Source organism: Semicossyphus pulcher, unplaced genomic scaffold (genome assembly GCF_022749685.1).
Source record: "Semicossyphus pulcher isolate SPU_LCO1_2020_fin unplaced genomic scaffold, fSemPul1.0.p SCAF_6, whole genome shotgun sequence".
NCBI classification, from domain to species: Eukaryota; Metazoa; Chordata; class Actinopteri; order Labriformes; family Labridae; genus Semicossyphus; species Semicossyphus pulcher.
In genome coordinates, this window is record NW_027211737.1 from 14,206,255 (window position 1) to 14,230,587 (window position 24,333).

Genomic DNA, 24,333 nt, shown 5'->3' on the forward strand with positions numbered 1-24,333 from the left:
TTAGTAAGTACCATAATAAAAAGAACAAAAAAATAAAAATGACCATGAGTGACTCACTCTCTCTGATGTAAATTTAGCCTCCATAAAACCACTCATGATGCTACAGCCTATAAAGATGCCCCTTGTAGTTTACTTCCTTGTCAACCTTATTGATGAAATCGGCACAGACCGTAACGCTCTCTGGCATTCCTCCAATCGTTTCTGAAGGGCCAGGGTCATCGTTTCCTCTCCCCTTTATACACTACACCGTTCATTTCTATCAGCAGCTTCAAATTTAAAGTGACACTAGAATGATTTAAAAAAGTTATCTGGCTCAAGGTTGCATTGTTGTGCTTCTTTAGATTGTGTACAGATGAGGGATTATGTAGATCAGAGCAAAGCACGCTGCGTGGTATTGACTTTGTGCCCATGCCATTGTTTCCTTGTTAACAGGTGCAGACAGCTGGTAATGTAAGCAGATGTTGTCGCTGAGGTCAGACATCAGAACCAATAAATGAAGTATATAGACAGAGATAGATTAAGTACATGATGAAAGAAACTTAAGAACATTGAAAGTAAAGGACATTGACTTTTTCTGACAGACATGTAGCCGAGCAAAAAGTTTAACAATGTGATGACTGACAGAAAAAGACAGGTGCCCTCAGTTAGAGGACAAACATCTAACAGGAAGAGCCAGACATCGGAATGAACCACAAAGACTGCCCAAAAACACCTGTTTATATAGCTGACCTTATCAGGCTGTGCAGAGCTGATATTTCTCCCCAGCCCGGCTGTGAGCTGCCTGTCCGTTTCCACTATCTTCCAGGCCCAAATACCAGCAGGACCCTGACCCTGTCTACACTGCCATCAGCAGAGTAAATATTGGAATTGATAGTAGTGGCGATCTCTAAAATGATATTTTTTTTTGTTAACATCTGCTGCTACGGCAGCTCATGAAGTCATGGCTGAAAGTTATCTCTAACTCACCGGGTGTTGTTGCGACAAACTTCTATGGAAAAGAATAAAGGAGCATTAGAAAGAGAGATCTGACAGGGAGTGAGGTAGCACTTTCACTGCACGGGGCAGCTGTCAGTCAAAGGTTTTTCACTCATGGGGTGTTTCCACAACAGGAAGTTCCCCATAGTGCAAATCTACGATTTAACCAGAGGAACCAGGGACTACATTTCGTCTCTGTGCCAAAGTTCCAAGTGCCAAAAAGGTCCTATATATAGGGTACTATAGTGATAGTACCCAGTAATTGTTTGGGAACTATGAGTGCAGAGTTTGCAGTGCTGGACGTCAATTGTGGTTCAAACACTACGGCCGAAGATATACTCGCTTTTAACCTCGCGTTCGCATACACAACAAGGTCCTGGAGGATACCGCTAGAGGGCACACCAGAGAGCTCAGGCTGTATGCAACAACTGTATGTGCAGGATGTAAACAACAGACATGGCGACATTCAAGGAGGTTAACAGCGACAGCGTCTGTGTGGTCGGTGGACAGAACACACCGTCGGCACCGTCCCCAGCCCGTTTCTCCAACATGTTCCTCCGTACACGAACGTAACGGTATCTGACTTGTTTCCATTTAGTTAGCAGGTTTCCGTATCGACTTCTTAAATTAACCTTATCTGTCTTCAGCTGTTTTGAAAGGAATGTTGTTCCTGTCTGACGCAATGACACATCGTACTGATCCGGATAATTGCTCTTCTACAAAACTTTCTGCCATTGTTGTCCTTTCTTCTGTGTTGACCCTGTCACGTCCCCTCTGCCTCTACATTTCCCATACCGGTCACGTGCATGCTGAGTCTCGTGTACATGTAGCTTAAATTTTTGAGGACGTGTTCAGCAGTTGCGCCAAACAAACGCAGGAAACGAGCGGCAGCAATCATGCATGCTCAAACGTGTAGTTAAAAGTAAGTATATCTTCAGCTAAACACCATGGCTGCTTCCACTTAAATAGAGCTTCCTTCACACAATAAGGCAACATACGAGACTCCAGAGGCAAGGCCTGACATCTCTTGACATGTCTCTTGACACTACACAGAAAGCTGTTATTGGTTTCCAGACATGTTTAAGGCTGGCTGTAAAGAGTGGGGGCAAGTGCTCCAAGCAGCTGACAGAATGACGGACAAGAGATGCTGAGACAACTAAGCCAATGAACAAGAAGAAAATGTGCCAATTGTTCGATCAGTTGCACATTAAAAGATATAATACAAAAAAGGGACTTTAAGTTTCTTGGTTTTTAAACCACGAGGTCTTTCCATTGCTTCTTCTCTCCATCAGCCTTTATGTTAGGCAACCTCGCGGAGGCCTCCAAATTGACACCAACTTATCTGAGAGTAGCTGACGGCTAGCTGGGGCTTTATCTGATTGGCCAAAGAGTGTGAAAGAACGGCCTTTGTATCCAGTGCTCCATCTGATACGTCAGACTCCCCTAACTTTAAATTAAGAAAAACAAGCACAAGAAGAGAAACTCTGGATAAAAAACTAAGCCCCGTTGGATGACTCAGCCTGAACCTTTTAATTTTCAGACCTAGATTATGCTATGTGATTATAGGACCAAGACTTCATTATAAAGTATCTTAGACTTTTAAATAGGTGCCTTCTGCATGCATTAGATCAGGCACCGGTAACTGAGTTTGTTTACTGAAGGGGGAAGCCTAGGATCAGAGATTGAGGACAGAGAAAGAGACGAGTACTCACAGCATTCCAAGAACTGTTTTAGCCTTTCAAACACTGCATTCAGGAAACCCTGAAAAGGAGGAGATGAAGAGAGGGTGAGATAAAGTTTAATCTCTTTGACATTTCTGCAGTTGAATCTCTCATGATTGCTTCATCTGTAATGCCCAGAAGCAGATATATTAACAAGGGAATAAGTTAAGTTTGTGCCTGCGGATGTGAGCGTGGGCACACTTGCCTCTGTATTCAGGAGGATAAATAAAAGTGCCAGCTACACAGTATGAAAGAGAATCAATTTTCAGTAGCCTGGTGTAGACGCAGCTTAGCATGGGAAATTAGATGATAGATGGAGATGCAATCTGTTTAGTTCTGCGTTAATGTTCAGCCATGAGATCAACAGCAGTGTCATTAATCACACATCCAGCCAACGCTGACGAGCCAGGAACTGAAGCACCGAACAGACTTAGTGAAGAAAGAGGGGGGTCACACACGGAGCACAGGAGAAAGGGGTGGGAGATGATAGACAACAAAGTTCACGGCAGGCATTTGTTAATCTAATGGTAGGATTTAGATAAAGAGGGGGAGGAAAGGTGAATGAAGGATAAAATACTGTGGAAATTAGAAACGATGCAAAAAGGAGAGCACAATAGACGTTTTCTGCTGAATTAGTCACGATGAAAGAGCTCTGACAGCTGACGAGGAAGAGAAGCAAGGCTTATGGCACTTTCGGGGAAGAATACACAAAGACGAAGTGAAAAGTAAATGAACGTCAGGATAATGGATTGAGGCGGTTAAAAAAGGAAAGGGCAGACAGGGGAGGGCATCAAATGGGCACGTCAGAAGTGATATGAGAAGAGGTCTGTAAAGGTAAACAGAGTAACAGAGTTTATCTGACAGAGCAGTGGAGTGTATATTTAACACTTAAACTTGCATGTTTGAGTCGTGTTCGGTCAAGTATATGTTCACAGCGTTGCTCCAGATTTAAAATGTTATGGTGAATTATTAATTAAAATCTCTCAACTTATTTTGCCTTTCAAAAATGTATAATTTTCCTTGGGACTAGCAAGATAACATATATTTAAAAAAAAGATACATGTAGTGCTTGTTTAAAGATCAAGCAAGTGGGGGGAAAAAAAACAATATTCAATCATAAAATAAGTTTATAAATGCATCACTATGGCAGTCCTACCATACTTTCTATACCTGCTGTCAGTGTTCCAAAACTAAATGTCATTCTCCTCCAGCGCTGCCACAGTGAAGATTAGGAAAAACTATCTATCCACAAAGTTAATTTTTAGAATGAAGACAAAATATTGCCTTCAGGCCCCGACACAGCAAGTAGAAAAGATGGCTGTGGCTTCTCCAGTCTTCTGTATGTTGCATTTAAACACAATGAAAATAGTATTGCTAACACACACATGCCTACTCTGTGGTCAGGTCAAGGTAAATAACTAGTTTTCAGTCCGTATTTGTAGCCCAGAGATCATATCAGAAAATAAAACAAAACAACAATCCCATGCATTTTTTAAGGAATTTTGATGATGAAGTTGTATAAATGAAAAGTATGTATATTTTTATAGTCATGTATGAAAAGGATTTTTTCAGGACACATCATCATATTGATGTTCAAACTATAAATAAACAAAACAGCCAAAAAATCCCTTGTTTGAGTTTACTGACCAATCAGACGCTGTGTTCCTAAGGCTGTGTTCCTGTAACATTTTTACACATTTTATTTGGCGTTTTGTCACAGAAATCGACCAGAAGTGATGTCAGATGACAAACAGCTCGCTCAGCCAATAGATCCCTTTATTGAAGCGTTTGTGCATGTGCAACTTTTTGCGAAATCTGCAGCAACATCAGGCATTTTTTTCAGGCAAAATCCTGCAGGGACTGAAATGTAAGAGTAGAAAAAAAGTATGCAAGGAAGTCTGGGTAACACTGGAACCATAATCACCAGTTTTGGAAACCCCTTATGACCTGGGGCGATTATAGTTTTGCAGCATGATTTAAGGTTACAGAACAGTGCTTTATTAACAGAGAGTGAAATTGTAAAACATTGACTCAATTTACCCAATTGAGTGGTTAAAAAGTAAAAAAATATATATATACAGTAAATCTATAATAACGCTGCTATTAAATCCGAATTGGTGACAGACACTAAGAATAACTATATGGAGAAAAGTCAATATTCTTGCCGATAGTCTGCTTCGCTTTTGTAGGCCATATAGAGGCTTCAGTATTACGTTTAGACTGTTAAAAATTCTACACAGTATGTTTGAAAGAAATTACATTATCCCTATCTGACTCACCTTGGCTGTTCCTATTACCAACAACAACATTCCTTCGGTTCAATTTGCTGCAGGTAATACAAGCTGATGCTAGACACATCCAAATTGAAATCTAAACACTGTTTATGATAACGTTCCAGTCAGACTACAGGAGCAAAAACTAATATTAGGAGGAAAACAAGAGGAGCAACTGAACAACACAAAGCTCTGATATCAGTCGCAGATAGGTGGATACATGACTTGAGGATGTTTCTTATTTGTGTCTATACAGCAGCCAAAGAGAAACTGAGAGAAAGTCACCTGCTCAGCCACCTGCTGTTGCCTTCCAGACGTGTTTTAAAGACATATAAATATTCCTCCTGGAATAATAATGTGCATCTTATTTCAGCAATAATTCGAAACTTTGGAGAATTACTTCTTCTCCTCTCAAATTAGAAAACCAAAAAATCTATGAAAATGCAAATCTAGTTTATTCAACAACAAGAAGTTTCCTACTTCAATGAAGAGAAACATCGGTTGAATTTATATAGTAAAAGTTATAGTCATGATCTGAACGCAAGGACAAGGTTCACAGTGAGCATCTCAGCGGTTAATACTCTATCGACAACCTAAAGTAGGAAGTCGCTAGTCTGATGTAATAACAACATGAACATCTAAACATGAAATATTAACTCCAAACCATTACTGCTCACTGAGCTGGAATAACAAGGGACAGCTCAAGCCAAATGACATGTTAATGTGACTGTTTGAACCGTTATACAGCCTGCAAGCTAAAGACTGTCTCATTAGGGGACTAATAAGTCATAACATGATCAATTCAGTCTAGAAGTGGCAAAAATGTCATAATAATTACACTGAGGAATGCTGCCACAATGATGTCTTAATTTATATTGTCTTAAATCAAGTCAGTGAAACTATTTGAATCATAATGACATGAAACAAAAACAAAAAAAATCCTAGTTTGTTAGTCATTACATTGTGATTTTTTAAACCAGGTTTCTGTATAATAGTTTGTATGTTTGTATATTATTTGCCCCAGGGCTGCTTTCCTCAGTATTAAAGCAGGCCTGTCTTTTAGTTCTCTTGACTTTATCTTAAACAAAAAATCCATTTCACTCTTTTTATTTACATTAATGTCAGTTGACAGCCCTGCTGGATAATTTAATTCTAAATGCATCAAAGCATTTGCTTAAGAACTCGGCTGTTTCAATTTTTTCTTCCTCCAAACTACAGTCAGCAGCATCACATGACTGCCCTGATTGCTAAAGACACAGTACTGGAAGCACAGAGAGTACAAGCAAAGGTATGATTGTGCTACTTATTTTTAGTTCCAATTCTAATCTGGTGAATTCTAGATTCAAAATCAGCTGAAGGGTATTATTCTTTTGTGTTAAAGAGGGGGTATTATGCTGTTTCACATTGTAAGACATATATATATTGTTACAATGTTGGATGTCCAGACTAAACGTTGGTGAAGTTTCAATTCTGTAGGTAAAAGTATGTTGGAGTAATTCCCAGGCTTCTCAGCTCTGTCTGCAGGCTGCTGTGAACGCCAGGTTTCACACTGTTTTTTCTACATGCTGCACTATGTGGCATCACAAAGGTTTCTGAGAGCTGGCCAATCAGAAGAAAGCGGGCTTGTATGGAGCGGGGTTTCTTAAAGGGACAGAGCTGACTGAGTGGTTTCAGGCAGAGGCTGTATGAGAGCCTGCCTGGGTATTTTTTTAACTGTAAATTATGCTGAGCTACTCCACAGGTATCACAGAGTGAAATATAAAGCTTGAAATAAAAAATTAAATTAATTTTGTTAAAAAGTCCTTAAATTCCTCTTTTCTCCAATTTCTCCAATTTGTGTTTAATAATGCAAAACTTTAAAAATAAAGTACAAAAAAAAAATCCTCTTAGTACATCTCTTGCTTAACAGTTCTCTTTTTATGCATTTAATTTTTTACCATTATTATCTTAAAAATCGATATTCTTTCATCAAACCTTCATTGGCACGTCCACAGGCAGGAGTCAGTATATGCAGCAGGAGTTCAAAGAACAGGGCCTGTCTATGCAAATGAGTCCATTAACTCTGAGCCATGAGGGAACAAAAACCCTACCAAGACGCAAGCTGAATTATTTTATTTTTTCTAAACCAGAAAGATTTAAAGTAAATTGAATTACCAGTTTCATGGAGATGAACTTTCTTCACACTGAGGGTGGGAGAAGAGCTCATACAGAACTCTTGACTCTTTGAACTGAGACAAAGCTTTAGGCACTTTCAATCTTCACATTTTGCACACTAAGATTGTAGGCATTTTTTAACTCAGAAACACCAAGAGCAAAAAGATCAGCTTTTGCAAAAAATGAGAGGTTGTATAACAGCCAAAAGTGTAAAAAAACAAAAGACTCACCATCACTTCCATATTCTGTTGTGGCTCTTGAAATCCGTGGACTGTCAGCTTGCGAAGCACTGACAGGAGCAGATTGAATAAATTAGTATGCAGGAATGTTGTTCATTTCAAATTAATGGATGTTCAAAACTTGTCTGCTTGTTTTTTGTCAAATCGTGGAAAGATCATAAAAAAATTACATCTTGTTAAAATCTACAAGCAATAACGTAAGGTTATAAGCCAACTACTCTTTTTTATTAATAGTTTAATGCACCGTTTTGCATGTCATGCAGTTGTGTTGTGTCTGTACGAGCATGCATGAGTTTGCGTGTGTGCAAATGTTGCTACCTTTCAGAGAGAGCAGGGTCCTCTCCAGTGAGCTGAGCGCTGCAGCCTCATCTCTGGCACAGATCTGCTGGAGGAAGCAGTCGGTGTGATGGCTCCACAGGGAACATGCAAAGCTGTAGATTCCCGACGCCAGCTGTGAACATAAACAGTGCAGTCAATCTCACATGGATAGATTATTCTGGATCAGTGGTCACCTTTTAAACAGCGGGCGTTTGAGGCGAGTCTGGTTAACACATGAAATAAATCCCTAATGTAACTGCACACCAGATTTGCATGCGTGCAAACCGGCATATAACGGTTACAGTGATCCAAATACAAGAATATTTACACAAAACACATTCACAGAGAACAAGAGCAGAAAAAAGGTACCTTTGAGTCACATATCCACTTAAGCATTAAATGAACTTCCTATTACAACCACTGCCATAACTATATTTGGGCCCCAAGTCATTTGCAGTCATATTAAAAGAGGGCTATCTCCGTTAGACGCAAAACAATATCATCAAAAAGGTAGATTAAAGTGCTCTCAAGTCCCATAAGCTGTGCAGTGTAAAGCCCGGCCCAGTGGATCAGACAATAGCACAAAACAATAATGGCACAATTATGACCTTTGGATTAGGGTTCAGTTTGTGCTTTCATAAAAAGAACAAACAGAGCAGAGAACAGAGTACATTTTACATCTGAGTAACTGCTCAAGACAAATGGAAAAGGCCACTGTCAAAGCTGGTGTTCTCTGCAATCGATAGAAGCAATAATATTTGAAATTGGCGCCATAGCTGTGGAGAAAGTCGTACAAACAGCTTGTTGTTTCGCCCATTCTACATTCTTACAACACCCAGAGTGCATTGCGCCCCTCCCTCTGAAAGGACCGGCCCAGCGAGAGACACTGGAGTGAAATACTACCGTTTCGCTGCAGGCAATGGCTCGGAGCGGAACAGAATCCGGAATGCGACAAGAATACACCGGTGGATCGTCTAAAAAAATCTTCAGGTCTGCAGTCTACATTTTAAACCTGACAATTTTGAACGAGACATGACATCGGGGGTGGCGTCCTCGATTGAGGAAGTGTAGTTTAGTGAGCTCCCTGGCCTCCGCCAGATGACGCTTTTTATGTAGGCTGGTGGAGGTTTTCCAGGGCCCATTGAAGAAGCAATTAGCGTCCTGCAAAGACACAGAGCCAAATTGCATTTTTTTTCCCTACCATAATGGCATTAGCTCCCCATAATAGCATGATATGACTGAGGTTGAAAATCGGCAAGCTGGCCCTTTTCAGTGTGAGAAAAAACACAAACATTCTCACACTTTTGTGTCAATCATAAGAAATTCCTGCTGCTTAATTAGGGTAAACACCCTCTTCCACTAATTAGTCATAGTTAGTGTGCATAATTCCAATAATAATCCTACACAGCAAAGAAATACAGAGAGGAATATTCGGAACAACTGACTGACAGAGGATCTGTAGGTTTGTACTTAACACTGAAGTGTCAAGTGTGTCAAATCCGAGCAGCAGTGGTTGGGATGGTGACGTATGCCTGCTGAAAGAGAAATCCCCACTTTGACAGCACAGCACTGGCTTTGATAGATTCTTTACAGAAAACTGCAACACTGGCAAGTTTCTTCTTTGGAGAGATTTCTCTACAGCTTGGCACTTTCCGTTCCTCAGATCAGAGTCTAATCCAAAGCATGGATCCTAAGAGTGATGAAATAAGTTGAAGAAAAAATCAAATTCCTCTCTTGACTTTCTCACCCTTGGTGTTCCGTTTCCAGGCAATCTACTGAAGTGTTAGCCTGTGTGTTTGTCTCATCACTTTTCAACAGGTCTAGTTACGGTGTGCTTGCATTCTAACCACCTATTGAAGCAAGAGGTAATGTAATCTGTCTACAGGTGTCATACAGTATACTGAAGCTTACAGTTTCATCATGCACTGTTCTATTTCCTTTAGCGAGGGACAACAGTCAGCTCCTTATGCTACATTGTGACTTGCACAGACGTGTATAATTTACATGCTTGCTTTTCTTCCTCATAAAAGTATTGCCAAAAGAATTTCAAAATCTTCACGAGGTACCTTTAATCCTGAGTCTGTATAATCATTTCTTAATTAGCCATCTCTAATGTCTCTCACACCGCGCAGATGTTGCCAGTCTGTCACACTTGCAGACTACACACAGGTATAAATATAGCCAAATGAAATAAATATATCACATAACTGTCGAGTGCCACAGTCATTTAATAGTGTAATGAAGGTGTCGTGAAAAAATACAATCATCATTGAGTCAAAGACTGTAATTATAGCTCTGACAACACAAGTTCCTTTAAATAACTTTGAAAACAACTTTGTTGGAGTGCTTAAAAAAATGTCATCCCAGTAAATGGGTCTAATTTAACATCATCCCTCTTCCCCCAGCAAATTAATAATTTATTCTTTGGGATATTGATTTAAAACACGCAAAAAATTGGGACTTTTATAGGAGCTTCGACCAAACAACCCTGCCAATATCAGAACTCTAAACTTGAACATGACAGGCAGAGGGCAGATAATGCATCCCCATGATATTCTGCAACAGATGTGCAGCAAGCAAGTATTAGCATATTGGTAAATGACACCTGCTTTTTCCAGAAAGCACAAAACACACAGTCAAAAGGTGGGCTTTTTTACATGACAAAAATAACTGCCTGAAAGTTAGGCATTTCAAAGCTAGACACATATTACTGAACAGACTGTAATCCCTTCCATGGTCCGTGGTTGGCGAACTGTACTGAAAAGCATTATGAAACAGCACAACAAGAACTAGGGTTGGGTATCGATTCAATTTTTGTTATCAATATCAATGCACCTCTAACCTGGTGCATTATCAAAATCTGGGTAAATGGTTTTGATTAAACGAACTGGGCTTCAACTTGAGCAAGATTTAGCCACGAGATCTCATAGTGCGAAGAACAAAACCACACGAGACTAAGAGTTATAGGGAAGGGATACTGTATAACAACATGCCGAAAATACACTCGCAGCCAAAGCCGACACTAACAGAGAGTAAAATACATCAGTGTAAAACTAACTTACATATCGATGGACGCACACATGATAAAAAGAGTCTGTCTGCGATCACTGATGTCTCTGTAGTAGCTGCAGTAAACAAGTCTGGGCATGTCTCCCTCACTGCCGTGTTTCGGGGGGATGAGCTGAGTTGTGCTGCCTTCAGAAGCGATCAGACACGTTTTTACTGGATTTATTAATTGATATTAAGTCATTTAAGTAAGAATCGATTCGAATGGTAAAAATGTATTTATTAAACACAGCTCTAACAAGAACTATTACAGCTGATCACACCTAAAATAAGTTACCCTAACCACAAGCCGCTGGAGTCCCCTGACAACAACTTAAATCTCCATATCATGTAACCTCCTTACATTGGACAGCTTCAGTCTGCTCTCTGGGTAACCAAGAGTTATGTAACTAAAGGTCTGAAATACATATTTTTAAAGAATCGTCCACACAGAGGAAAGCAGTCGTTTATTTAGCCGGCTGAAGTGAACAGGGAACAATATGAATTCCAATTAATGGGTTTTGTGAATTGGTGATGAATTATTCAAGAGACAATCTTAGTATCACTTATTATTCCTTTCTATGTGGTGCATTAGTCTGTGTGTACATGTGTGTGTGCCCTACAATTGCAAGACCTGTGTATATCTGTGTGTATGAGTCTGCCCCTTTTTAAAACTGCAGACAGAGACAACAGAGAGGCAAATTTCAATAAAAGCCAACGATTTCCTCCATCTGCAAGATGATTCCCAATTTCAGCACAAACAACTGCCAAACAGAAGCCAAGAAAAGTGCTGTTTATTTCCCTTTACAATCTGTTTATGAAAACCCATCCTGTGGGTTATTGGCCCTCTATTGCTGTTGAAAGCACAAAGCCAGATGCTGGTTTTCACCTGCCCCAGTCATCTCTAAACGTATCGCAAGTTTGAGAGTCACAAAAAGCAACTTAATGTCAATGCAGTGTCTCTATGGCTGCCACACAAGGCTTTAAATGTAAGAAGTTAAAATGTCTGTGTCTGACTGAGGAAGTATTTCTATTCAATTCCATCAAAGTATGGTGAGTGCACCTGCATGTGAGCCACCGGGCGAACACAAGAGAGTATAAATAAATATATATATATATCGTATCCTGGATGAATGACAGCTGCTCATATCAGCCAGCCTGTTGGGATCAGGCATGACACACTTGTGTTGAGATCCACTTTGATACACGTACTCCTGAGTTATATTCATTGTGATATGTCATCCTGTCTCCCATGCTGCTGCTCAGGGCAAAATCATCCACAGTTAAATTGGAAGATTGAACCTAGGGATGCACCGATGCATCGGCTCAACATCAGAATCAAATAAGGTGGCATGCGCCGATGGCAGTAGCCACTGTTTTTGTGGCGTTCCGTCTGTAATTATTCTTTAGTCTTGGCTTTTACGCAACCTCCCACACCTGGAAGCAATTCACTTCTTAGCCAATAGGTTCTCGGTCATGACGCAGCCGGCGATGACGCACCGAATCAAGATCAATCTGCAGTAGTTGTAATCCCTTGAATTTTGGCTCTGCTTCCTTGGACACTCCAGCTCTGGATTCTACCTGCAATGAACTCTCTGGATCCTGCTTACAAGAAGACCTTCACGGCCCTGTACCGGAGGAGTTTTGTTTTGGGTTTTTTTAAAGAGTGTTTCTACTCGGCAAGAGGTCTCACTCGGCAGCTTGTGGGAACTATCCACAAGCTTGGTGGGAATTGGGAGCTTAAAGAAATGTTGTACCATGACCAGGTTATTCTAAAACAGGCTTGAGAGGCTTTTAATTGATAATCATATAATAATTGATTTAATATTGAACTTAATTTTGGACCCTTATAGACGAGGGCATTAATAATAACAAAAATTACAGTTATTGAAAAAAACATCATATCAGTAAAATTGTTGTTATAAACATCTGTATCGGTATCGGCCCTGATTTTGTCAATCATTGCATCCCTAAATGAGACTGAACAAGCATCCTGTTTGGTGGCAATGAGAGTTTGTAACTCAATTGTAAAACTGCTTTAAGACACATTGCTATTCAGGCATGGCCTTTATAGCATTATAAAGCTTTACTTAAGAGCGAACTAGTTTTGGTGCCTGTTCAGTTAATTATTTTCAAGATAAAGATGATACTGTTGTAAATCTCATCGCATCTAGTTCCCTCCTATATGATACATACTTTTGCTTACTTCTAAAAATCTGAAGGCAGAAATCACTCCGTGTGTTGATTCCACCCTCCTTCTCCTTGAATGCAGCCTCTACTTCATCATTAAACCATTTCCTTCATTACTCCGTAACATACTTCTTCTGTGATCCCTCCTTCTATCATCAGCAGCCCTTGGTTACTTCAATCACTTCTTCATCTACACACACCCACGTTCTGCCTCTCACCACCCCTTACTTTCCCTTTTCTTCCCTGACACTATCTGGGTAGCTCCGAGTCCGGGGATCAGTCGAGCTGAAGCCTCCACCAGTAGCCCGGTGAATCAAACCAATGCACTGCTGTCGGTGCATCATCTCCAATGATGCGGTCAACGTGGTCCGCCAACTGTTTCAGTCGGTGTTGAAGGACGAGAGAAGAGGACGCAGTCATCGAGAATGAGACGACACACTCAAACACCCCCACACATCCATAACAGTTACGCACACATTATGTTCGTACTCAATCGAGTGAGGAAGAAGTAGTGTAAACATAGAGGGTAAAGAGAGAGCTTGGGCATGAAGAGGCACTTAGCTGACAATGCAGACGCTGTGAATAAATGGCAGAGGTAACTTTCAGGAAACCAGTGACTAATCAAAAAGTACAACTTACTATAAAACTACAGTTTTGTTAGGTAATGTAAACAATGGAAGTCATATTGGGTCAGAATGAGTTTTGTTGCTACTGTTTGGCCCAAAATTAAACCATTATATTTGGAATTTGGATAACAAAGCCTTACCACGGGACAGAGAGAGCATTCACTCGTGTAGCGGAGTAACCAAACAACCAACATGAAAATACCTACGACTAAAAAACTGATGTTATTAAAGTAATAATCTCAAAGATTTTAAGTAGTTTTTAAGTAAATGTCTAAGCCACTATCTATCGCCAATTGAGGTAACACAATGGTGATTGAGCCTATGGCCCACTGTTGAAATCCTTTGCATTTGCAGTATATAGTATTATTATGGACTGGGTGTCTGTGGCGACTTTTGCGGAAAAAATCACAAGTGGTGCGTTCACCCAGCAGTGATTGGTCTGCCAGAGAGGGTAGGCGGAGCTAAGCGGCTGCTTTTTCCGGTTTCTGCGAATGTTGCGAGTAAACAGTAATCTACTATAACTGAACAAACAAAGAAAAGATCGATGACTACAGATACAACAAAATCCAAAGAAAAAAGAAACAAATTCGACGCTCAGATGAAGGCAAACAGTCTAAAAAGGAAAGCGACCGTCAGCGAGGAAAATCAAGAGTTACAACCGGAGCCAAACGTGAAAGTCACACATAAGACACCGTCTGGATATGTGGGATGTTGCCACAGGTGCTGCCAAAGAAAACGAAACTGAGATCTTTGAGATTACCTCTTTAATAGGTAAAAACAAAAATCAGTAGATGTGTCCTATAGTCAGACTTCACATTAAAAAACACTTTGACTCATGGGACAAAGAACGCCTCTGAAACTGAAACCAACAGTGATGCATTGTCCTTTGTCTGGTCACTTCTTCACAACGTGTGGTGTATGCACACATACTGACCACCCAAGCCAGCTGTGTCGTGACAGAGGAGAGGCTGCTTTGCATGGATCATTTAGAGTCAAAGTCATCAGGGCATCATTTAAAAAAAATTGTGTAATGGGGCTAAGGCTGCCTTTATTCCTCCCATTGCCTAAGGGCACATGTTTTGGCAAAGAGGATGCCTTTGCCTAACGTCCAACTATTTGATCTCAGTCAGTGCCTCCGATGGTCCACTGGTTTGTCTCTGCCACTCTTTCTCTCTCCCTCTGTTGCTCTGTTTGATCATTTCATTATCACAGTGTTTCCCAAACAAAGACTGTACTTTGGGGGCTGCCCAGGTATATTAACTCTTGCCAAAGTATATTTGGCTTTGTTTTGTCCGTCCGAGAGATATAGAGAGAGGCTGGGTAAGAGAAGAAAGAGACCAGAGGTATACGTGTGTGTGTGTGTGTGTTTGTGTGTGTGTGTGTGTGTGTGTGTGTGTGTGTGCGCGTGTATACTGTCATTCAGTGTGAAACAATAAGCCTTATACCTCTTCTCTTCAAGACTGTCTTTCTTCTCAAGTCTTGTGTTCTTTGAAACCATTGATGGTAAAAAACAGATGGCTTTCTGAACGAAACATTAACTTACAAAAAGAAGCCTTCCTTTTAACACAATCTATCTTACACACACACACACAACTAGAAACACAGACAAATCTATTCCCAAACATGTCAATCACTCTCCGGTCATGCATGAAAACAGAACCAAAGGCATGCACAGAACCTGGCTGCCATAAATGCAGTATTTGACATGTCTCATACAGCAGCTAAACAGCATCTCCTTCAGGCAAAATATGAAACTGAAAAGCTACAACTCTCAAGGTAATCTTGCTTCATATCTATTCATGTTCAGAAGTCTTTGCCGGGAACAAAAGTAGAAAAAAAGGGCACGCCAAAGTCAGAAGGAAGAACACAAGCATAAGACAGCAAAGCAGAAAAATGCATATGATGTTTAACTTTTATTTTCTGTAGTTTTTTTTACTTAAATTCACCTGAAATGTAGGGGACACAAAGACAGAGGGATTGGCAAAGAATAACAAGCTATGAGATTAAAGAAGGTAAGGTTCTAAAGATATTTAGCTGAGAGTAGTGGCAAAGTAACTGATAAAATAGAAAAAGCTTTGAACTCACGTCCTGGAAAAGCCGTCTGTCCTGAGCCAGACGTTTGGACGCTAGGGTTTTAGTGACATGATAGAAGGTTAGCAGCGCTCGGTGCTGCTGCAGGCCATCCTGACCCTTCACGGACTCGAGCAGAATGGGAATGAGCTCCGGCCACTGCCTGGGGCAGTCCAGACGGGCCACCTTGGCTATCAGCACTGCAATCTGAGTCGCTATCTGTGGAGAGGAAACACAGAGAGGAAATAAGAATGACCAGAGGCAGAGCATTAAGGCAGCAGACGGTGGTTACACCAAATGAAACTGGATGGGCATTTTAGGTTATCCAGAACATTCTGAATTACCTCACAATATAATGAAATGTATTAAGATGTGATATCATATAAGTAGTTTGGACAAGTGGGATAATATATTGTATATAGCGTAGTATACATACTTTTCTAACACGACATGGAATCAGTCACATAGATTGAGTTGCTTTCAGAACAGACTGCTTGTACATGTGTTACGTCACACTCACATTCAAAGCTTGTGTTACTAGGAGTATGTTAAATGTATAATGTGTGCCACATAATCTCATCACCTGCTGAGCATTTATTGTTTAAAGTAATAATCTCGAGGATTTTCATTTAAATAAATGTCTGTTAAGTCGCTTTCTATCGCCAAATGAGGTAACACAATGGTGATTGAGCCTATGGCCCACTGATGAAAGCCTTTGCATTTGCAGCATTACAGACTGGGTGTCTGGTACGACTTTCGCAGAAAGAAAATCACAAGCGGCACCCAGTTAGTGACGCTTTTTCCATCACCCAGCAGTGGTTAGTCTGCCAGAGGGGGTAGGCGGAGCTAAGCGGCTGCTTTTCCGGTCTCTGCAAGTAAGTTGCGAGTAAACAGTAATCTACTATAACTGAACAAACAAAGAAAAGATCGATGACTACAGATACAACCTCAAAAATAAGTGAAAATCCAAAGAAAAAGAAACAAATTCCACGCTCAGATGAAGCAAACAGTCTGAAAAGGAAAGCGACCGTCAGCGAGGAAAATCAAGAGTTACAACCGGAACAAACCGTGGACGTCACACATGCAACACTGTCTGGATATCTGGGAAGTGTGCTCCTGCAATTACTGCTTATCACCACAGGTGCCGTCAAAGAGAGCAAAACTTAAATCTTCGAGATTAACACTTTAAATCTGCCCTTTCTTGGACATTGACTGGGGATGAGACACTTAATCATTCAAGCTCAATCAAGAAGTCTGATAAGGACACTTTGAAGCCCAGCAGTAAGTGTGCATTGTAAAGTTAATAAATCAAGATTGTTACTTTACTTTTCTTCAATAGATCGTTTTTTTTTCCTGCACCGTATAAAGTTTGTTTTGAAAGCTGTGGTTCAAACATCCTGGCATTTCTATCATGACTATAGTATTAGCATAAACATCTGGTTGAACAGGCAGATGTAGGTTATTTATATCTGCACTTCAGAGATATGGTGCTTGTTGGTAAGAACAGATGAACTCAAACAGTTGCCAGTTTATTACGCTCAGCTTCACTCAGCCAAAACTAATCCTGTCCAAAGAAAGAGTTGTTGATTTTACTTCATTTTCAAGGTTATAGTAAGGAGATGTGTATTTGATACACTGCGGAGTGCTTTTATTATTTTGTGCATCCAATTCATATCCAGCAGGCATAAAGTTACCTGCCCTGTTATTACCCTGTAAATCCCACTCTTAATTTGTAAATGACACTTAGAGGGGTGGTTGTATAACAGTAGTTTAAGGTTTATGACATCCTTGAGCCAACCACATATTTTCAGTTCTGGCAGTTTCATTTCTTATTCCCAAATCCACTAAAGTAGCCCAATATATATTGACATTAGAGAGATTTAGGCTGCAATAGCAGCTCACTAAATTTTACTCTTTTGATCCTTATTATTCTTTTATAGCCACAATGAGTAACAAACAAGATAATGGGGATTCATTGCATTGTCTGTATAATGCATGCTTCAATAAACTTTATAAATGGAATTTAACCAGGCGATTAATAATCAGTGCGCATACAAATTCAATTTGGAAGTATCAATAAGTCATTGTGTTCTCATAGAAAGCCAGGTGAGGTCACAGAAGTTGCTCGAAATCCAAGAACTTCTAAATGTGCAAACCACACTGGCACAGTCTGAGTGTAAACATGCAAAAGCCCTTCTGGAGCTTTGATTTGACATTGACAGGCTGTGACTGGTGAGGCATATGGGATATAAATGGCATTCACTGCTTGCCATATGGACCCCATCAGTCCTGATGTGGGAGGACTCTCCCTCAGGGATATAAAAGCTGCAGAATCCAGGATGGAAGGCCAACAGTCATGGCCATCCCCCATGTCCCCTCACACAGATGTACAACACAGAGTTTGATTCTTGAATTATTTGTTTGTTGCATCTTTCTCAAGAGAACTGTGGAATGGAGATGCCTATCAAGAAAGTACATAGCGCATGCAGTGCTTGCGACATAACTTTGCAAGTTTGGGTCCAGCTTAGCTGCAAGTCAGACCCCTTTCTTATTCAATTTCCTGTGTGCTCATTCACGTTCAAATTGCCCAATAAAGACACAATGTCCAAATAATATATAAAAAACATTACTGAACCTTAAATTAAGTCCCAGTCCACAAATTAACCATCTTGAAGTTTCTTCTTATTTTTTTGTTTTATATTTATTGCTTTTTAGTGCATTTTGCGAAGGGCTGCAATATTTAATTGTGTATGTTTCAGGTTTTTTTGGGTCAAATTCTGGGCGGTTTCTTTCTCATTTTTCGTGGTACATCCCTTTTTTATTACTCACCTGATTGACAGGCTCATTGAAGTTTGTGATGAGACCAGCACGCAGTGATGTCTTCTCCTCTTCTGATAAAGCACTGTGAACAAGCCAACCAGAGAGAGAGAAGATTAGAAGGTGGTCAGAAAGAGTAAAACAATATTACAATGTTGGATGTCCAGACTAAACGTTGGTGAAGTTTCAAATCTGTAGGTAAAAGTATGTTGGAGTAATCCCCAGGCTTCTCAGCTCAGTCTGCTGTGAACACCAGGTTTCACACTTTGTGACATCACAAAGTGCAGCGTCAGCAGGCTTCAGTGGGCTTGTCGGGGCAGCGTTTCTGAAAGGGACCGAGCTGAATGAGTCATTTCAGGCAGAGGCTGTATGAGGGACTGCCCAGAGCATCAGTGTGAGAAACTATAAATTATGCTAAGCTACTCCTCAGGTATCACAGAGTGAAATATGAAGTTGTGAAATTAGCATAATACCCCCCCTTTAAGTTGAGAAGGCCAGTTACTAAGGGTTAGTACAATATAGTGCATATGTTTACCTCTTGGGAGTCAGCCAAATTGTTTTCATAGATTACAGAAGTGAAAGAATCAAAACCGAGTAGCTTGTAGAAACATTTAGCGACCTACCACAGTAAACACACTGTTCAAACATTGCCTGTCTTCTACTCTGTGGGTGAATAAAAATGCTCAAGATTTTGTGAAATGCATGTGAGAAACAGCGAGAGTAATACACAAGGATGCAGAAGACACATCTACATCCTCCTCATATCAGAAGTGCCAACTCAATTAATTCATTCAAAGCACAGCTCAAAGCCCACCTCTTTTCCTTGGCCTTCAAAATGACTGCAAGCATTCAAATGTATTTTGAAATCTGTTCATCTACATGATTCATTATCTTCATCATTTGTTATGTCTTTTTACAATATTTCATCTGCCACTGTCTGTGAAGCATTTTGGTCAGCTCACGTTGTTTTTAAATGTGCTATACCAATAAATTTGACCTGACTTGACGTGACTTAATTCTTCACCGGGCCAAGACCATCTTTCTGCAAGGTGAGATTGATTCTGAGCCATCACGTTGGATTATGACGACAGGATGCCAGTCGACTTGGCAAAATTGAATGCAGCTCATACCCTAAGAGACTCCTTATAATTTAATTTCAAATTCTGGACCAGAACCGTAAAACTTTAATTTGGTTAAGATATGAATATGACATCAATCTGCCAAGTTTTTATGGGATCAATTAAAACCCTGTACAAATCACCAAAGTGCAGGACCTGCCAGCTGCCTGATTTCATCAGTAAGCCTTCAATAAACCATCTGCCCCACTGCTACTCACATCTTGTAGCCTGCAACATGAGTCCAAGTTCTTGCAAACAGAAAGGGGTTGTTTGCAAAAGAGTGACAGTAAGAATCTGTTTAAAAACATATCTAATTTATCCTGTTCTTTCTACTTTAAATGCTACAGAAGCGGGATGGAGTGGGAGGGTGTTTGATGTAAGGAATAAATCAGGCTGCAACCTTGGGCGGAGAGAGAAGAGATATGGGTGGAAGACAAATTACTAGTGGAAAAGACTGTGAATTAGTGAATCAAGATTTACACTGCACACATATCTTAGGAGTCCAGCAGAGTCAAGTTTTAAAGAAATATGCACGACAGATTGAAAGATATATTAACATAAGCAGGAGTTTGCCTGAGCCTTGATCTGCGTTTGTAAGCAAAAGAAGAAAGAAAATGTGATGACGGGGGGAAAAATCAAGTAAGGCACAAAGAAGAGAGTGAAGCTTTCCTCAAAGCAAAAAAATTGTTTTTAGTTCAAATTGCCGCACCTTTTGAGTTCATCTTAATCCAATGCATTGTGTCTTAAGGTCACTGTGCTCAGGCTTCAGTCGACAGTTAAAAATAAGAAGAAAGTTGTGTTAAAACCCCTTTGAGGTGACAAAAGGTAGCCAAGGTAAGGTTCTAAATACAGAAAAAAAATCTCATTTAAAAGTTACTGCTGCTTAAAATACCTCCATTACTGCAAATGGGCCAAGTTAAAAGAAATTACCTCCAGGAAAGGGACAGAAATAATGGACAGAAAAGTGTTTTCCAGGACTTTTTTATGCAGCAGTGAAGTTGACCTTTGTGTAAAAATCTCATCACTTCCTCATTTTATCCAACATTTCTGTGAAACTGTGTCATAATGACCGTATTAAATCTTGAATTGTAGCCAAACTCCTTGTTTGAGAGATCACAGTGACCTTGGCCTTTCGAACTTCCAAAATGCAATCAGTCCATCCTTGAGTCCAAGTTCGCTATGGTGCCATATTTGAAGATGTTCCCTCAAAGCCTTTCTGAGATATAGCATAGAATGGGACATACTATACACTCACCGGCCACAAAATGTAATGTTATCCAATACACCAGCTCAGCCATAAGATTTGCTTTTATGTTGCCTGTAATGCACAGGCTTTTTTCTGAAGCAGTCACAGAGGTGAGTTAACAATGATGTTTCAGCATCAAGGTCATCATAACTGATGACTGGTGGGGCTGTACTGAGCTGCATTATATTCAGAGGTGTTTATAATAGTCTGGCCCCTCATGTATGTAAACAGGGAGGACAAAAATCTCAACATAATTAAGTTCAGTACAACACCACCTTTAACTATGGCCTTGGTAATAAACATCATCGTATTTACACTTCACACTCTCAACAAAACAAGAGTCAACAATAACTTAACTTCATAATAGCAGAATCCATGGCCGTGCTTTTGTATTGAACTGATTGTACAGGTGTACCTAATGAAGTAGCCGGTGAGCGTATATACATATATGTACTGATGAATACAAATATAAGCTGAAATCATAATCTCCCGGGCCTCTGCTGTCGCCGTGTAGAGGCATAAATATAACAAAACAAATCCAGTGCCATGAGTGTGCACCTTTGTGTTACTGTAGACAGACTCTGCCCTGAGGTACAGCTGATTACACAATTTCTTATTTATTATTATCCACTCTCCACCTGTGACTTTCAAAAATGTCAGTGTTAATAATTCATTCTTTACTTGGCAAGAAACCGATGAACCTTTGTAAGGTGACAGTTATTGCAGCAAAATCCAAAACATTCATGTTACAATACGTCAATTTAATCTATCGCCCCATTCATGACAGAAGCAATGAGTTTAAATCTGGCACGAACACTCTAATCAGTCAGGAGACAGCACATTCAGAGAACAGCATTACTCTGCGTCATTAATATTTCATCAGTGTGCGTCCACATCGCTTATAAAACCATGAAATATACACATATAGGCAGAAAGATGTGTTCAAATCTGAGTTAATTCTCAGTTACTTATTCAAAGCGTCACTTTCTTTTAAAAAAAATATAAACTAGGAGCCTGGAAATGGATGGAGGAGATGGAGGAAAGGAAACAAAACTATACATCTGGTTCTTTTGCTGCTTTAAAATGAGGCAAGTTAATACTTTATGGATCATATGAAGTAAGGTATGTGTAAGGTACAGCATATAGCCCACATATAAACAAGTATCTAATCGTTCCCTTTACTGATTTTCATACCATTCTGAAAAATGTTCTATTGTGCTTTAAAGCTTGATTTACATAAAGCATTACGGACAAATGGATGGCCTGGGTTAGTCCTGGATGGCATTAATTAGAAGCCATGAGGGGGAGTTTTTGGAAGTTATGAAAAAGCAATTGACCTTTTTTCACAGCAGCCCTTTTGACTTGCCACAGATAAAAAGGACAGGTGCAAGTAATAACACTAATGATGGCTCCATTAAACTGAAATAACCCTGTCAGCCCCAGCAGAGCACAACACGGCACATATCATCTACAGTTTGCCAGTTTCTTGCACAGTGGTGCAGAGGTAAGCGTGTAAGTGTTGCCTTACAGCTAGCAGGTTTCTAGTTCGAATCCCAATTTTTGTGCGGAGTTTGCATGTTCTCTCCGTGCATGCGTGGGTTCCCTCTGGGTACTCTGGCTTCCTCCCACATTCCAAAAACATCCTCATTACTTTAAATGGTGACTCTAAAATTGCCTGTGGGTGTGAGTGTGAAAGGTTGTCTGTCTCTATAGCCGTTTTCTCACTGGTCAAAAAAACTTCAGACCCGGGTCAAATGACTCTGCAGTTGACCCGGGTAATTATCGCCTCAGCTCCGATCGGCAGTGATGGGAACACAAAACCCAGGTCGACACGCTAATCTTCTAACCCTCTCCAGCGCGATGCTGTGCTCCATCTGTAACTTCTGCGACTCCTCGTCATCTCAGCCACAAATTCCGCCCGTCTCCGTCCGAGCAGCGCTCGAACATCGTTCTAAATTTGTCAGCGCCGAGTTTGGTAAATAGACTGAATGAGTAATAGATACAATAAAGACCTAACCATGTAACATCTTCACTGTCTACTAACCCTGTCTCCGGACAGTGACGCAGCAGAAAAGAGCCCGACAGGAGTATACTTCACTGGCAATGGAAAAAGAGACAATCGGCATCTATAAGCAAGTCTTCCCAGGTCTGAAAAACCTGCGTCAACACGATAAATTTAGGTGGGAAAGGGGTTTATGTGTCAGCCCTGTGATTGACTGCCGACCAGTCCAGGGTGTACCGCGCCCGATGACAGCTGGGACCGGCGGTATAGATAACAGAATGGATAGGTCTTTCTATATATAACTACCATGTTAAAGCATGTTAGGTTATTGTTTTGTAGAGTATAAATTGAACTTTGAGCTGAGTTGCCATTCATATTGTATCACAGTAATTGCTGAATAAAAATGCTATATAATGCAGCCTACGCTTTGTATAGTGACACCACAAGCATTGTGCTGTCCCACATAGTATCCAACCCCTAGATTAATGACAATGTTCCAAAGGTAATCACATAAATAGTACACGGACCAAAACCCTTGTTCAGCAGTCTGGCAAATAGTTTGCTGAACTACTGAAGAGAGGGGGAATACTTTACAAAAAGAGAAAACTTCAGACAGAAAGAACAGAAGAGCAGAGTTGTGAAGTGGTCAAAGAGCGGCTACAGAGTGCTGAGCAGAACTTATTACCTCCGGCCAACCGCTGTCCTGCAAGTTTAAGAGCAAACGTTCAATTCAAATCTAACAAAAGCCAGCCAGCTGCCCAAAGACTGAGCAGAGCTTTGAATACCCAAAGCTGCTCTGCAACAAGACAAAGGGTAGACAATAGAATAGACTGAGTATAAAATCAGAGCACAATGATATGAAAAAATTAGTATGAGCAGTAGAAAAGGAGAAAGATGGATGCTGTGAAAAGCGATGGAGACAGAAGTACAGACGTAGGCTATAACCAGTGAAAGAGAAGACAATTGGGGAAATGAAGGCAATGAGGACAGGGAAAAAACTGCAAAATGCTACTACTAATCTGTGACAAAGAAAGATCTGAGGAGAATGATGAAGCCTCAAAACCAGGCAGAGAGATTAAAAACTGATGAATAGAGACAGTAGGAGTGAATTAGACAATAAAGTGGAGAATAAAGACGAGCAGTGGAGGAGAGAAGAAGAAAACTTCTGAGATGGAATAGGCAAGGAGTCAGGCTGACAGCAATAGGGAACAAGAGACACGAGCAGGCACTTACTGAGGCGCTACTCTCCTCCAGTATCTGTCAATGCCATTTTTGAAGTAGAGCACAGCCAGCCACCTGACGTTCACATCCAGCATGTGGTTATTGAAGATATTCTGTGAGGGGAAGAAATAAATGCTTAGCTAACATTGTTTTTGTCAACTCAAATGGGTTATACCAGCCAATTTAAGGACTGACATAGTTGAATTATGTGTGACAGCTCGGCGTACGCCACACAAAAAGACTTCAACTCGACAAACTGAAGAATAACGACGCAGACCTTTGATTCCTTCAAGCAGCACTTCAAGCGGCAGCTCCATT

General features: G+C 40.4%; 1 protein-coding gene across 1 annotated transcript in view; it reads right to left on the reverse strand.

Annotated features, from left to right (window-relative positions):
• The window catches only part of ipo11 (importin 11), a 126,111-nt gene that overhangs the window by 99,348 nt on the left and 2,430 nt on the right, over window positions 1-24,333 (reverse strand). Inside the window, exons 2-7 of the mRNA XM_069683786.1 lie at window positions 24,028-24,128; window positions 18,441-18,513; window positions 15,627-15,830; window positions 7,681-7,813; window positions 7,354-7,412; window positions 2,688-2,736 (exon numbers count right to left, since the gene is read on the reverse strand). Coding sequence (XP_069539887.1) covers window positions 2,688-2,736; window positions 7,354-7,412; window positions 7,681-7,813; window positions 15,627-15,830; window positions 18,441-18,513; window positions 24,028-24,128 — 619 coding nt within the window. The remainder of the gene's footprint in view (window positions 1-2,687; window positions 2,737-7,353; window positions 7,413-7,680; window positions 7,814-15,626; window positions 15,831-18,440; window positions 18,514-24,027; window positions 24,129-24,333) is intronic.